Source organism: Oreochromis niloticus, linkage group LG2 (assembly GCF_001858045.2).
Source record: "Oreochromis niloticus isolate F11D_XX linkage group LG2, O_niloticus_UMD_NMBU, whole genome shotgun sequence".
Classification (NCBI taxonomy): domain Eukaryota; kingdom Metazoa; phylum Chordata; class Actinopteri; order Cichliformes; family Cichlidae; genus Oreochromis; species Oreochromis niloticus.
In genome coordinates this window covers 23,575,225-23,590,013 of record NC_031966.2, presented here as the reverse complement: position 1 = coordinate 23,590,013, position 14,789 = coordinate 23,575,225, and the positions used below count along the sequence as shown (strand labels likewise).

The window sequence follows — 14,789 nt, the reverse complement described above, 5'->3', positions numbered from 1 at the left end:
TCTATAGGAAAAGAGAGATGCAGTAATAAGAAATGCACTCAGGGATTGCTCTATGTTACCATGTCCAGATGGGGACCTGATGGGAGGGAAGCAGAATCAAAGAGGGGTCTGTGATGAATGAAGGGCAGGTTATTTAGGTGGAAACATAGCTAAAAGGAGACACGGATTGTGCTGCATGACCACACTAGTGATCACATTACAAATTACAAAATCGAGGGTCATGCTCATGAGATGGCACCATAATTACAAACAGTTACATGTTTAATGAGGTAGGAAAGTTATCTCTATCTAGCCATCTCATTTATTGCTTGACTAAATTAATCTGTCCACATCTTACAGATGGTGGCATTTTAAAAAATATCAGAAGTGTTAATGCCAAACAACCAGAAACATTGCTTAAGACACCCATGCTGAGAGACACTGGTCTCCTAAGGCCCTTGTGCATATGTATATGCATGTCGTAGTGTGTATAATTAAAACAGCTCCAATCATTATTTATACTTAGTGCTATTGTCCAACCTGTAATTGAATGGAGTGGCACATCTGTCCTAACACAGATGCAACCTGAAACACTGAATCCAGTTTTGGTTTCTTTTTATTATTTAAACATCATCTCTGTAGATACAAATATGTATGTACTCATGTATGCAATCTGATGCCAAATTATTAACATCGCATCATCTGAGTGTCATTAATGTTCCACAGATTCCCTCATAATTACAGCAGAGATTATTGAAGTTAATGTGTCTGAGTGAAACAGTCTAACCTAGTTAATCTTTCTCATGACTGACTCTCTCTGATGTGTTTCAGGTTGACTATCACTGACTATCACTAAGCATCATGGAATTTTCATCTGTTTATACAGTATCAGAATCATATGTTGTATGAGAAGTTTTGGATACAACACCCGAAAAACCATTTAATAGCAGTGACCTATTTCATTTTTTTTTATCTAATCCATGGGGAAAGCACATTTTCCCCTGTGTGTTTTTAAAAAGTATGAGAGTATGAGTTAATTTTGTGATCATAGTAGCTATGAAATAAAACAGTTAGTGGCTGAAAAAACCTGAAAATGGATAAGAAAATGGGTGGTTGCAGAGACTATCATTAGCTGAAATATATACTGTCTGCCTATTGTCACTGTATTGTCCTTTAATATTTAATCAGTGTACCCTGTTAATGCTGTTTCTTAGCAGCGCTTAAAATTCTATCCATCACCAAATCGCTTCTCTTCATGCATCAATGCATAATCTAGTTCTAGTTGTATACTATTTTAACTGTTCACGGTATTTAAAAGAAAAGAAAACTACAATATAATCAGTTGCAAAATTTTACTTTATTACATTGGTTCTGGTTCAGATTTCTGACAGACATTAGATTTCTTGTTTTAAAACACAATTACTGACAGGTTTTTAACCACAGAAAATACTGCACATGGATATTTGTAAAAAGAAAGAAATAATTTTCTATATATCTATTTTTTAAGCTGATAATTGTGAGGAGAACCATAGTCAGTGCCAAAATTTGTATGGATCAATGGATTGAATTAAAGTAGAAGCAGGTTGAGATGCAGAATAAAACGATGCTTCAGAACAGCAAATTAAGATGGTATGTATATTTTTGTAAAATCATTTTATATTGGTAACTCCGTGCTGTGATAGCCTCCCATGGGATAATGAATCACAGGTATGTAATTGTACAGTTTAGGTGAATTTTAGGCAAATTCACCCTTGAACAGAGGCTCTGCCATCCTCCCATCCTTAGATAACAGATATTTGGGACACCTTTTAAAGACATGTAGATATAACGAAATTGTGCCCTCTTTTTTTTAATTAATTTTTTTTTTTTAGTAACACCACAATGTCTTAGCCAGACAGTATAATCTTCCTCTTTTCAAGACAAGGCAGACACAGTGAAATTGGACCATGGTTTGTAGTAGCATTTCTGTTGCTGCTGTTTAACACTACACAGAATGTGGTGTTTTTCAGTAGAGCAGGGGGTGTTGAAGTCCCACAGAGATGGTGTGAAAATGTAAGAACAGCCATCTGTAATCCATAATCCACAACATGTTGGGAAAATGTGGAGTAACTACTTTAATCTTAATCTGAATGAAGCTGTTCTGGGATTTCTGCACCATTAACCAACCCCCACTGTTATTATAGTGTGTATTAAAAGAAACATATGGAGATAAGAAAATTGGGTTTTGAATCTATACCTTCAGCTGTGAAATTCAGATGTGAAATCTTAACATACTATTAGAAAAAACAATCTTAATGGATATTGTTTATAATATGTGTGCAAAATATGTGTGTGTGTTTTTCAGTTCAGTGCATATGGAGGAGTCCTCAGTAATGCAGGGAGCCCAGGGGGTTCTGGTTCAGAACTGGCCCACTGCATCTAGTGCTGCTGGTAAGAATCTCGCAAGCTACTTCCACCTAGAATAAGCACAGTTAATTAAATCTCTGGCTAAAGATTAAAAAATTACATATATATATACTGGGAGGTCTCCATGATACACATAGTGCTAGTTTAGTCCAGAAAGTCTAAAACAGTGCTCAGTGATTCTGTGTCAAGCACAATTCTTGACACAGGTTCATACAGGTATGATGGAATTTTCTGTTAATAAAGTATGTAATTAAAACATCCCAGTTCTACAGTCATGAGAGCTCTGTCCTTGGGACGTCTCAGCTCCTCTTTTATACCCTGACAAAACAACTCCCTGTATCTCTTCAGTTACGACAGTTGCTTATCCGACCCAGGTTGTTGCTGGGCAGGGAGGACTCGGACTCTCTTTCTCCAGGAAGCACCTGGGCTGGTCTTGAGCATAGCAGTTGAGCATAGCTAAGCAGTTACACCAGGTCATATTGACACACGTGTCCTTCACCTAAGAAATAAAAGGTTATACAAAATTCTACAGTGAAATTCTAAGCACCTAAATCTAAATGTGATAATAAACTAGAATGTTTCCCATTATAATGTGCAGTTAAGATTGTCATACACCAACAACAGCACATCATTTAAAGCTTATCAAGGAGCGTGTACAGTGGTTATCAAGTACAGGACTGTAATAAAATGATCAAGACAGAGATACCATCTACGAGATTGCCTGACCATCGCTTACCACTTCCTACTGCCAAAGGGAAAGGAAATGACATGTGCTGGGTAGGTGGAGATGGATATCTCTGCTCTCTTGTAGCAGGAAGAGAAAAAATTTAGAGAAGGAGAGGAAGTGAGAGTGACAATAGTTGATTTAATTATCAGCAAGATGTTTAGGGAAGCATAAGCTACTGATTCACAGAGGACTAATATTAACATAAACACATTAGTGAAGCGTAATTATAAATGATTACAGTCATCCTCCTTTAAATGTGGATTAGGGATGAGCTAAATGTAACAGCATTTTTCAATATTTAAATGCATTTGTAATCTTTTAAAATTAAGATAAAAAAATGAAATTGTATCTGTGCATTGTTGCTTGCACTGAATGCAATCATATGCAAGTCATCTATTGTTGTTGTCAGGTATTATACAGATCCTGCAAGAGTGAAAAAGCCTCAAAAGGGCTACTATGCCATTGTCATTCATAAAGTTAGGAATTTATCCTAAATGTGCTAAGCAATTATGACAATAGAGTGTTCCACTCAAAGATAAAAGTCCTTTTACTTACAGAAAACAGGAAATTATACATTTTTAATATCTGGCCTTTATTAGGGTGAAAAGACCTTGTTAATTATTAAATGAAATACTGCAAAGAAGATTATAGGCAAACAATTCCTGCAAACAGTAAGAGCATGATAACAAAAATGCTAAATGACAGCTTTTATGTGAGCTCTTACAGGTATTGTAATGCCAATCGCAGTGCATTTCCAGTGCCCATAACTAAAATTTAAGACCAAAGTAGGACTGCATACACAGAATTAGCACCCTCAACGGAGGGATTTCAGTTGTGAACTCTTGACTTTTGTCATGATCAATGGATCCAAAAAGATTAGGAGTTAAATAGAGGAATGGTGGAAGTGAAGACAGGCGAGCAAATGAGACTGACGTATGTACATTAAGAAGGTTATAGCAAGGATGAAATTGCAATTAGATTTAGATAAAGGGGTGATTTGTAGTAATTAAGAATGTGGAGCTGGCCTGGCCTGGTATCTTTTATAGACAGGAGGTGGTGGGCTCAGCAGGCAGACAAACTACCCACACAGTGACTACTGTTTCTTCCTATCCACACGCACGTATGCACAGCCTCCTCCGCTTTGCCATCGATTTCTTGCCTTGGCTGAGGACTTACAGCCTGCTGGCACTTAAAAACCTGCGAGATAGAATAGAGAGGAATAATTCAGGGACAAAAATGTCAGATAATATTTAAAACATTTTGTTTTAGTGGAGGAAAAGAATGAGAATGATTCGTGTTTTTACTTTCCTGTTGTTTCTGTTTATAATATCTCAGAAATGAGACATTGTGAGATAGTGATTTAATGTGGCCTGTCATATCACTATGAGTCATAGGCTGTACTGTTTATAATAAAAAATAATGTTTGTTAGGCCAGCTTTAGAGTGGATTGTTAAGAGAATTGTTTGGGTGGTGAAAGTACAGGATGCTGTTCTATCACAAAGTCTGTTTCATTGCTCCAGTGTGAGACGCAGAGGGACAGCCGACAACGCCCCTGTTTTTTCTTTTTTATTTAGTATATACAGATTTGCAAAGCGGTATCAATTTGTGTGTCTGTTTTGTTGTCTTGTGTTTTCATGTGAATGTGTCTGTGAGTACTTGGCTGTGCTTCTAAGTGTGTTTTGGCTGCCTGCTTTGTGTGCTGCTCCTGCTGTGACAGATGGAGAACAGCCCACGCCCAGATTAACAGGCCCATATTAATGAAATCAGGGTTCTGGTTGGTGTGTAACTCTCCCTCTTCCTCTCCTTTGTCCACTCTCTCTCGGTCTTTGTCTTCTGTCCCCGTCTATTTCACAGCTTAGTCACTAAACCAAGCACTCACTGGGACTGCACAGAGAGCTGCACAGCACTGCAGCAAGGGTGATGGGAAGGAGATGGGTAGGTTGTAATGTAAAGGGTTTGAAATAAAAATCCTATCAGACAATGACGGACAAGGTGACGATGAAGGTAGGATCAGAATGACGGAGTAGAAGTGAGAAAGAAATATGAGTCTCATGTTGCTGGGGAGTGGTTTGACTAGACAGAAAGGGAGACAGTGCTTCCAGTATTATTCTCCATCACCATAAGCACTGTCACCATGACTCCTTCTTATGTCCTACTGCTTCACTGGAGGATGTAGTTTCCATAGCAACCATTCATGGCTGCTAATATTGGCAGGGCAGGCAGGAAGGTGGGGAGAGCTGTTATGTTTGGGGGGATGGGAGGGTGCAAACATATGGTATGGGACAAAAGATAATGGAGAAGAGAAAGCATACTGGGGGCAAAGGAAAAAAGCACCCTGTAGCATCAGGTGAAGGGCAGTGGGAGGTGAAATGCAACACCATGAGCAAAAGGGAATGACAGAGTTAAAGGAGGAAGGGATATGTTTAGATAGTGAGAGTTGGAGTGAGGAGGGTGACCTACATTCATTGGGGCGGTGGTGTACTGCAGAGGTGGATGCAGGTTTTGTGTTTTCTGTATTACGCTAGATCTTGCATGCAAACTGAAATGTCTCATATACACAGAGGAACAGAAAAATGTTTTAGACTTAATAGTGGCCAACTACAGTGGCAACAATTAACTGAAGAGTGAAGTAAAAAGGACAAATCTGAGGGAGACAGTTTAGAGAGACAAGATGCTGCATTATACTCATTTAGTGCCTCTTTCCCTAATCCTAGAATTGCTCTCCAGAATATAGGGGCATAAAATCATCATTTACATTCACTTTGTTAGTCAGTCTCATTTGAAAGGAAGTGTGAATTTGCACAAGTGGTAAGTAAAGAAGACTTTCTGACAGACCAATGCTCAAATTCAAGCCCATGTGCCATAATTTCTTGATGCAGTTTTTTGGTTAAGGGAGTGGTCTTAAAACTGTAATATAATAACCAGAAAAAAACATGTAGTGAAAGTAAGTTGACTTAATATGAGTTTAGTATGAAAAATAGGAAATTTGCTGATAGTATTATACTGACCATAGAATTAGGCTAGACACCTTTGTTCTGCAAATCTTTGGATTAAAAAAAAACATATTGGCCTTGGGAGATGGAAACTGAAAGGTGGCATGCCATAACACTGTAAGAAGAACTATTTTAAGGTGTATCTAATGTTTTGTGTGTGTGTCTGTGTGTGTGTCTGTGTCAGATTAAAGGTAAGGTAGAACAGTCTAGAAGCTATGTGGGACTGTTTCTGAATTTCTACTCACCATCTGCCTTCTATTCCTAGCTCAGACATTTGCTTTCCTTTACTGTCAGTCTGTTCTTTTATTCCATCCCGTCTTTAAATATCTTGCCAGTTCTTTCTTTTCTCCCTCTCTGGAGAATAAATTGATATCAACTTTTTAAATATTTTTGTTATACCACCTGCATGGCTACATAAACCCTATATACACAAATAAGAATATCTCAAACTTCCACTCATACACTGAAAATTATTGTTATTTTACATTAAATTTAAACCCTGTCTCTGGGGACTTGTGTCCACCATCTGCCACATGATCTAGGTGGGAGCAAATAGCATAGTCATCAATCTGGCATGAAACCCAAACAGACACATCCACACACATACATACTGTATATTAATGCATAATGTTGTTGAATACCTGCAAACACCTGCAGCTGCATAGTATTTTTACCCTTAGCTGTATCCTTATTTCATTTGCTGTCAGCACAGTTTAGAATGTATGGTGATTTATTCAGCTACCCAAATGTATTTTTCTATCAAAACAAAGGCAGTAAAAAAAAAAACCCTGGATGCATGAATTAGAAAGGCTTTTAGGTATACTGTATTATCACATTTTGTTTTTATTAAAATGTACACATGCTCAACGCTCAGCACAGAACGGTAACAGAGACTGGTGCAATTTTGGAAAAGGGTGTGGTCCCACTGCAGTATGGTAAAAGCAAAACAAAATATACCTTGAGGATCTTTTAATCCATTTTTTTCTCTGGTCCCACCCTCCATTTTGGTGGTGAGTGCTTCATATCTGCATCCATCCTTGCACATTCTGGCTCCCTTTTCTTCCTCCTCTTCCTCCTCCTCTTGCTTCTCAGCTTGTTATGTAACACTGCACTGCGCTCCACTGCGCTTCTGCCCGAGTGGCCGATGGTAAGGCAGGACAAGCGGATGAATAAAGTAGATGTGGCAAAATGGAGCTGGGGTGATTTGAGTGGCTGTGAAAACCTTTGGCTGCACAGGGGGAGCAATAGGACATTTGCATGCAGAGATGCTGGACTGGGGACTCCAAATATCAGCTCAGGAGAGCACCGACAGTAACCCAGACCTCTAATCCAAAATTATTAATTGGAGTGGCTTGTATCTTTCTAGCAGTGCAAAAGCAGGTGGTTTGCACACAGGGGCAATAGTCATCACTAGTAAATTATGAACATCCTCATCTCTAATGTGCCTGGTAGTTATCACTGATGGGCAAACTGTTTAATACCCAGTCACATTAATGTTACTGTAAACACTGTTAGACTTGATTAAGACTCTTGTCATTAACTGGAGGAATGGCAGTTGGATGACTGAATTTCCATGCTACATTAGTTGAAAGGTCAGGGGAAATGAGAGAGAAACGGAGAGGAAAGAGGGTGTGGCATTTTAGTCTGCAAAAACCATGAACATTTAAGATTGATGCAATAATGTTTAGATCAGTGTTGAGTGAGGCGAGTGTGTCACCACTGTGAAGCTAAAGAAGATGGAATGAATAAAAACAATTGAAGAGACATACAAGAGGACACATTGAAGTGCTAAATATAAAAGTGACAGATGTGCAGTTACATCTCAGGTCTAATACACATCACTGTCTACTGTAGTTAGTAACATCAACATGACCTATGAGCCTTACAGAGTTGGGATTCTGTTATGATATTACCTTCTTAGTTGCACCAAAAGCGATCATGACCAGACTATAGTCTCACTTCACCCCACATCCTTATAATCCCACATAACAGTGTCTTTTTTTAAAAAATTTTTTATTAGCGTCACTTGTGGGTGGCTGTAGCTCAGGTGGCAGAGCAGGTCAGCCACTAATCAGAAGGTCGGTGGTTCGATCCCAGGCTGCATCCTGGCTGCATGCCAAATATCCTTGGGCAAGATACTAACCCCATGTTTGCCTACTGGTGGTGGTCAGAGGGCCCGGTGGCGCCTGTGTCCGGCAGCCTCGCCTCTGTCAGTGCGCCCCAGGGCAGCTGTGGCTACAATGTAGCTTGCTATCGCCAGTGTGTGAATGTGTGTGTGAATGGGTGAATGACTGAATGTAGTGTAAAGCGCTTTGGGGTCCTATGGACTAGAAAAGCGCTATACAAATGCAGGCCATTTACCATTACTCTGCTCAGCCTTACTGTTTCCCATCTGCGTGCTCCCAGCGTGACTCATCACTCTCCAGGGTGTTATTCCATTTATGATTGTAACTTTGCATGGAGGCACTGCTGTCTCATCAAATTCACACATTGAATTAGACAGGTAATTTCTTAGAGGCAAGAGACTGGACACTTTAGAGCAAAGCTTTGCCAGTATTACAGTGTTATGCATTTTCATTTAGCTCTTCAGTTTTTCTTTTCTTTGTTTCTCCTCTGCTTTTGTGATTATAAAATCAGTCTTATATTTCTGCTGGGGGGAAAGGGACAAGGGCTTGTCCATGGGAGAAAGGCTGTCATAATGAATGTGACTTTTTCTGTCTCTCGGTCTACATTTAGAGAAAGCCTGTCTGCCCTGATCTTCTCAGTCTCTTTGTCAAGTTCTGTCTTCTCTCTATAGCTCTTACAGCTGTGTTGTCATAGTCAATGAAAGCATAATATTTGTGGGCTATAGCAATGGGGAATGATGCAAATACATGGCCCACTTTATATTTTTCATTTTTATTTCAATTATTATTTTTTAGTGAATTACTATTCATTGTTTCTTAAAGCCCAACCAACTGTCTAAAACACATATATTCAAATTCCAGTGTAATAAAGTGCAAATGAATATGCAAGTTTTTACACTGGAGAATCTAAAACTTTACATTGCTTATTTGTTTTGCTTGAAAATTACTGAAATGTTGAACCGATTGTTAGTAGGTGCCTGGTAGTTTCTCTGTACCACCTAATTATGCCAGCTATTATTCAAATTTGGAAAAAAAAAAAATGCTGTTTTCTGATTCAGCTTGGGCAGTTTCCCTACAAGACACGCTTTAGAGGAGTACCTGCCTCAATCACATCTCTTTGTGGACACATCTCATCCCAACTATTAGCACATGTTGCTCATAGTTGGTAATGGCAAATGGTAGAAGTTTAAAGGAGGGAACGAGTCTAAGGAACAATGAAGGAAAAAAATGTAAATTAAATAGAAGATAAGAATTGGATTTGGTTTATTCTTCTTCAACTTGATGGAACCCAAGTGTTTGGGTGTATCACTCTTTCACTATAGCTGCTTTAATTCCTATCAATGTAATGTTTATGTGGGTTATTCGAATGTATTGAAACAGTTCCTCCAGTTCTGCCTTTGCTCACATCTACTGTTACATTCATAAAGTGAGAATTATGTTTTTATGGCTGAGGTTCTTTTTTAACTACACAAGCATACCGACATAATCAGAATTAAAAAGTTATATTTAGTGTATTTAAAAGTTTTCTGTCCCAGTGGCTTAGTATTACGTTTTCAACTGCAGATTAATGTTATGGTCCTGCAGGCCTCTCAGGTCTTACTTTGGTAAGACACATTTTTACCAAAGAACAACAATTTTCTTTCGCTGCCTCAATTGAACCTCCCATGTGTTTGTGCATCTCTTCTGGCCTGTGCATTAGGCCTCTGTATTAGGCATTGAAAAGCCACAAAGCAAATTTAAATGTCAGGAAATTACCAAACAGTGAGTGCTGTTGAGTGCTTTCTGTAATAGTTATAGAACTGCCACAAAAACAAAGCCTTTCATGTCTGTATTTAGGCTGACATTTGACTTGAAATAAAAAAAATGTAAGACATAGTGTGTAACATGAAAACTCAGTAGGTAATAAAAGAATAAGCTAATTTTGGAAGCTGGTATTCTTTTCTCTGGGTACTGCATGAGGTCACACTTCTTTTCCCAGACTCTGTTACTTTTGGTTGAATGGACCGTGTTCAGTTTATCTCCTCTTTGCAAAGAACACAGAAAAGGAGTCAGAGTAATATAAGGAATATGAAAAGCAAGTGTGGCAAGTAGGTCATTTCTGTGATGAAAGAACCAAAGTGACTGTGCTTTATGTTATCATATTCTGTGCAATAACAAAGTACCAACCAACTAAGTAAGGATGTGATCATGCATTGGAGCATGGTCAGGCTGGTTGTCCAGGCCTTTCAAAATACAGCTGTTTGTGACTGAATAATGGTGTGTTATGTCTGCATCCATTCATAAACATGCTTCCATTTGTTTAACTTCTTGTTCATCCTTACCATAAATGTCTCTCCTCTAACAGTGCAGTGTATAACCCAAGAGCTGGATGCAGCAGCTAATACATTATCTAATAAAAGTGAAATGTTTCTCCAAGGTAAATTCCTCTCACAGCTTCAGTTCAAGACCTTTCTCAGCTTTTAACATAGTAATTAAAGCCATATTAGTTTGGATAGGTAGGGAGATTTTAATTTACTGCCCACTTCATATTCTTTTTCTTTAAACCTCCCACAAAGTTCAACCACTTCCCACCTTTTATATCATGTCATGTCTATTGTTACCAATAATTATGTACTGATAAGATCTTTTTCATTGACTGCTGTGGAGATCATTGACATTTAATTGCATTTCGACTTTTAACCTAGTAAATCTGATTAATGTATATGAATGCGAAGGACAGATTTTCCCTGTGCTTTTCATTTACTTTACAGTAGCAGACTACACAGTGATTGCCTCTTATAGGCATGCTCTATAAGCTCAAATGATTACTTTTATCTGATATCATTAAGAAATTAAGAATCAAAAATAGAAATCTGATGACATGAAAACATTTGAAGGACACAGAATAATGGAAAGGATGACCATAAAATACCACCATAATTTACCATGATTTATTTATTTATTTTGTAGCAAACCTATAGTGTGGTTGCACACAGCCACCACTGAGTCATTTCAAGAAAAAAAGAAATGTGATATAAACTATTATTCCATCTCTTATTTTCTTACAGATGGTGAAGGAGGAGAGGTTTCGCCCCCAATGGGTGCTGGCGTAGACAGCAACAGCTGGCACTTTCGCTATGGCCCCGGTGGTCCCGGTGCACCTCCACAACACCTAAAACCTGGAGAGGTTCCCCCAGAAGCTTTCATTATCCCTGGCTCCCCTGCCATAATATCTATCAGACAGAACCAAGGAGGAGAGGACGACAAGAGTGATTTCATTACCTTTGGAAAGAAAGAGGAGGCCAAGAAGAAAAAGAAGAAGAAGAAGGAAAAGAAAGACAAGAAGGATAAAGGAAAAGATGATGGAGATGAGTAGGAGAGAAGATAATTAAAACTACAAAGTGGAAAAGGGTGTTGTTAAAACAGAGGTATCAACTAAAGTCCACTGGGAAAAATACATTGTCAAAACTATTTCCTAATTTCACATTTTAATCATAATATTAATTAAAAAATCTCTCTCCTTTGTGAACCTGGCCTTTTCAAGAATTATTTTACCTTCAGTTCCTGATTGTGGTAAATTACTGATCTTGCCTTGATTGAACAAATAATGCAATACCTAATAAAATTATAGAGTTTTCCCCACACTCCTATGTGCCTACACACCCCAAGTCAACTCATGACATCCTTTCAACTCCTTTAACCCACTGGGCTTATTGGCACCTCTGTCTTACCCCATCCAAACTAGTGTATAAATCACTCCCTCTCTCTCTCTCAGAGGAGACGAGATGCTTTTACGAGAACAACTAAAAGCTGTGCCAGCAAAGGAAAAGAAGAAACATAAAAAAAAAAGACTGAGACAGATTTCAGCAGTCTGGAGCTGGACACACTCTACTTGTAAATATCATGGGCGAGAGTCACCTAAATTAAGGCTAACAAGAAACTGCTGCAGATTCCTCTGGTAATTACCAACAGTGTTTCCTGAGATCTCAATGAAACCACATGCACATACGCATGCTCACATATTCAAACATGCAAACACAAACTTATCAAGAAAAAGTGGACACAGAAAGCACTTGACACTAAGAGAGAGGGAGCAAAAAACAGCTGGCATAAAAGAAAAGTGCTTGAAACCAGACACTGCAAGCTTTTTGCCCTGCACAGTTGCCTATGAGGTGCACATCGACTCTCTCAGGATTGATGCAGCATGATTTGCAATCACTCTGTATTTGCTCACTGCATTGAAAGAACACATCTTCTATCAGAACCCCAACTGAGGAATGCAGAGAACACTGGAAAGATGGAGAGAAGACACCTCACATTCTCCTGAGTATCACCAAGGGGAGAGTCCAGCAGGGCTGGCACATGACTCCATGCTGAGTCAGTGGACTCTAATGAAAACTTTGAGTTCATCAGGAGAGTCTTTGATAACACCATCTTTCCTCCCCCCACTGCAGCAAAAGCCTAATGCTTTCTGCTTTGAATGTTTGGTAGCAACCAGTCCTTACCCAATACCTTGAGTTTACAAATGCTCACCTGCTTGTACTTGCCCCATGCTGCCAGGAGCCATCTTCTCCTGCCCAAACCGCCTTTTTTTGTGACAATGAAGTTTGTAAACATGTTATGTTTTCATTCATTTTCTGAAGAGATTCATTATAACATACTTTTTTTTTTTTTTCTTCATAGCTTTAAATGATTTTTGCTTGACATACCCATCACCGTTTATCCTCAAACACTGACCCTAACCCCCTGCCCAGGATCAGTCCTGGGAGTGGCCCGTTCTGAACATTGTGGTATGCTGCTGAGAGCAGCATGGAGTAATGTGGATGAGGCCTGGGGAAACCCAGTTGGGGAGAGGGGCTATGCCCTGAACTCTTGTCAGATGTTTCTTAAGTGCAAAACGGTTTAGCGCTTTTAACTTGTGAATAATACACTATGTGGTTCATTTCCTGTTTGTAGCCACTAATGAGAGGGGACCAGGTGGGATGAGGCTGATTACAGGGACCCTGGAGGACTGAGATAGAGTGAGGAGACAGGTGCCGTGGGCTGGCCCTCCCTCTCCATGTACAAGAGAAGTTCTCCAGCTGATTGTTCTCATATTAGCTTGTATGTACGCTGTAAATGTAGCGTAGACTAGATTGTCTCTACATTAGCAATTGAAACTTGATAAGAATATGGGCAACTAAGGACTCTGATCCCAGAGCTATATCCCACCAATCCTCTCTCAAGAGGTTTTGAAGTAGGGGCACACACACTAGCCTCAAGGTCTGCTTCTGTTGGTTCCCTTCCCCCTGCCTGTAACTTGTTGCCACATCTCCAGAGTTTTGCGGCTCAGTATGACGTCACTCCATTAAGTGGCTGCTGCATGTACTGCTCTAAGGAAACACATACTATATAGAGAAATATATATAAATAAATAGATAGATGGCTATGATTTTATTCTTTTGTATTATCATTTTTCTTCATTACTTGCACAGGAGATATTTGTATGTACTTCTGTCTCTGCCAAACATCGATGTACTAAAACCTTCACGCTCCACAGATGTTGTATGGCATCCACTAAACCTCTTTAGATATTTGTAAATGCTATAGTGTGATACCTTTCAACGCAAGTTTATTATTTTTTCTTTTACCAATGATAATTTTGTTTTGGAGAACAAACAAAGCAAGAAAAAATGAAAAAAAAAAAATCACTCTGTGTCTGGCTTTGACATGATGACCTAACTAACACTGTATTATTGTAACTGAAATATGTATGATCCTATGATGAGCTATCACTTCCCTTTCACTCTTAAAAAATAAAAAAGAGAAAAAAAATCCAGTGTAAAAAATAAAAGGATATATGTAGTGTATGCTTGTGTTTAGTGCGTGTTCATGCTGTCATTCTTTTCCAATGTATGGTGGTGAATTATGGTGGCTATGTGCTGTTCTGACTGGATCAGCCAAGATCTGTTGTAAAACCCTTTTTTGTACACCCTCTCATCAACTGTGACAGTGATGTAGTGAATTTCATTTACTTCATTTATTTTTTTGACTTTTTATTTTCCATAAATGGATACAGTGGTAATGTGTTTGGTTTATAAATCACTAATAAAATTTGCTTTATAAAAATACATGTGAATATATTGTCTTGTGTGTGTGTGAGAGAGAGATAGCTCTGTGCTTTTCCCCTGTTATTTGAAGGTCAATTAAACAGTGACCAAGTCTATTTCAGGTTTTTAGGGAAAAAAATAATTTTTTTTGGACCCAATTCATGTGCACTTTTAAAATACTACACCTATTTAAACGTTGCCTTTACAATTAGAAATTTTTGGCTCAGCAAGATAGAAAGCAAGTGCATCTCCTTACAGAGGGCAGGGCAAACAAAATATCTGCAGGCAGCTCTTCTCTGTCACACATGCTCACATCCTTCTTTCTCTGAACTGACATGCAGTCAGGTACAAAGACTCGTTCCCTGCAGAGATGAAAGACAAGCACATTGAGATACTTAGTTTGGGTGCCTAATTTCTCCTCATTAAAAGCTTGGTCACAGGTGATCCAAATGGTCCCATGTGAAAGTAAGCTTCCAGATGCACCATAATT

The 14,789-nt window shown here is 38.7% G+C and overlaps 1 protein-coding gene across 19 annotated transcripts in view; it reads left to right on the top strand.

The window, feature by feature from the left end:
* Positions 1-14,320, top strand: part of LOC100704785 (protocadherin alpha-C2) — a 92,271-nt gene extending 77,951 nt beyond the window's left edge. For 11 of the 19 annotated variants that reach the window (XM_025898796.1, XM_025898800.1, XM_025898789.1 and 8 more), the window contains exons 3-4: positions 2,324-2,409; positions 11,279-14,320. In XM_025898796.1, coding sequence (XP_025754581.1) covers positions 2,324-2,409; positions 11,279-11,586 — 394 coding nt within the window. In that variant the 3' untranslated portion in view covers positions 11,587-14,320. The remainder of the gene's footprint in view (positions 1-2,323; positions 2,410-11,278) is intronic. The other 8 variants (XM_025898816.1, XM_025898810.1, XM_025898819.1 and 5 more) reach the window with 1 other exon arrangement.
* Positions 14,321-14,789: the final 469 nt, after the last annotated feature.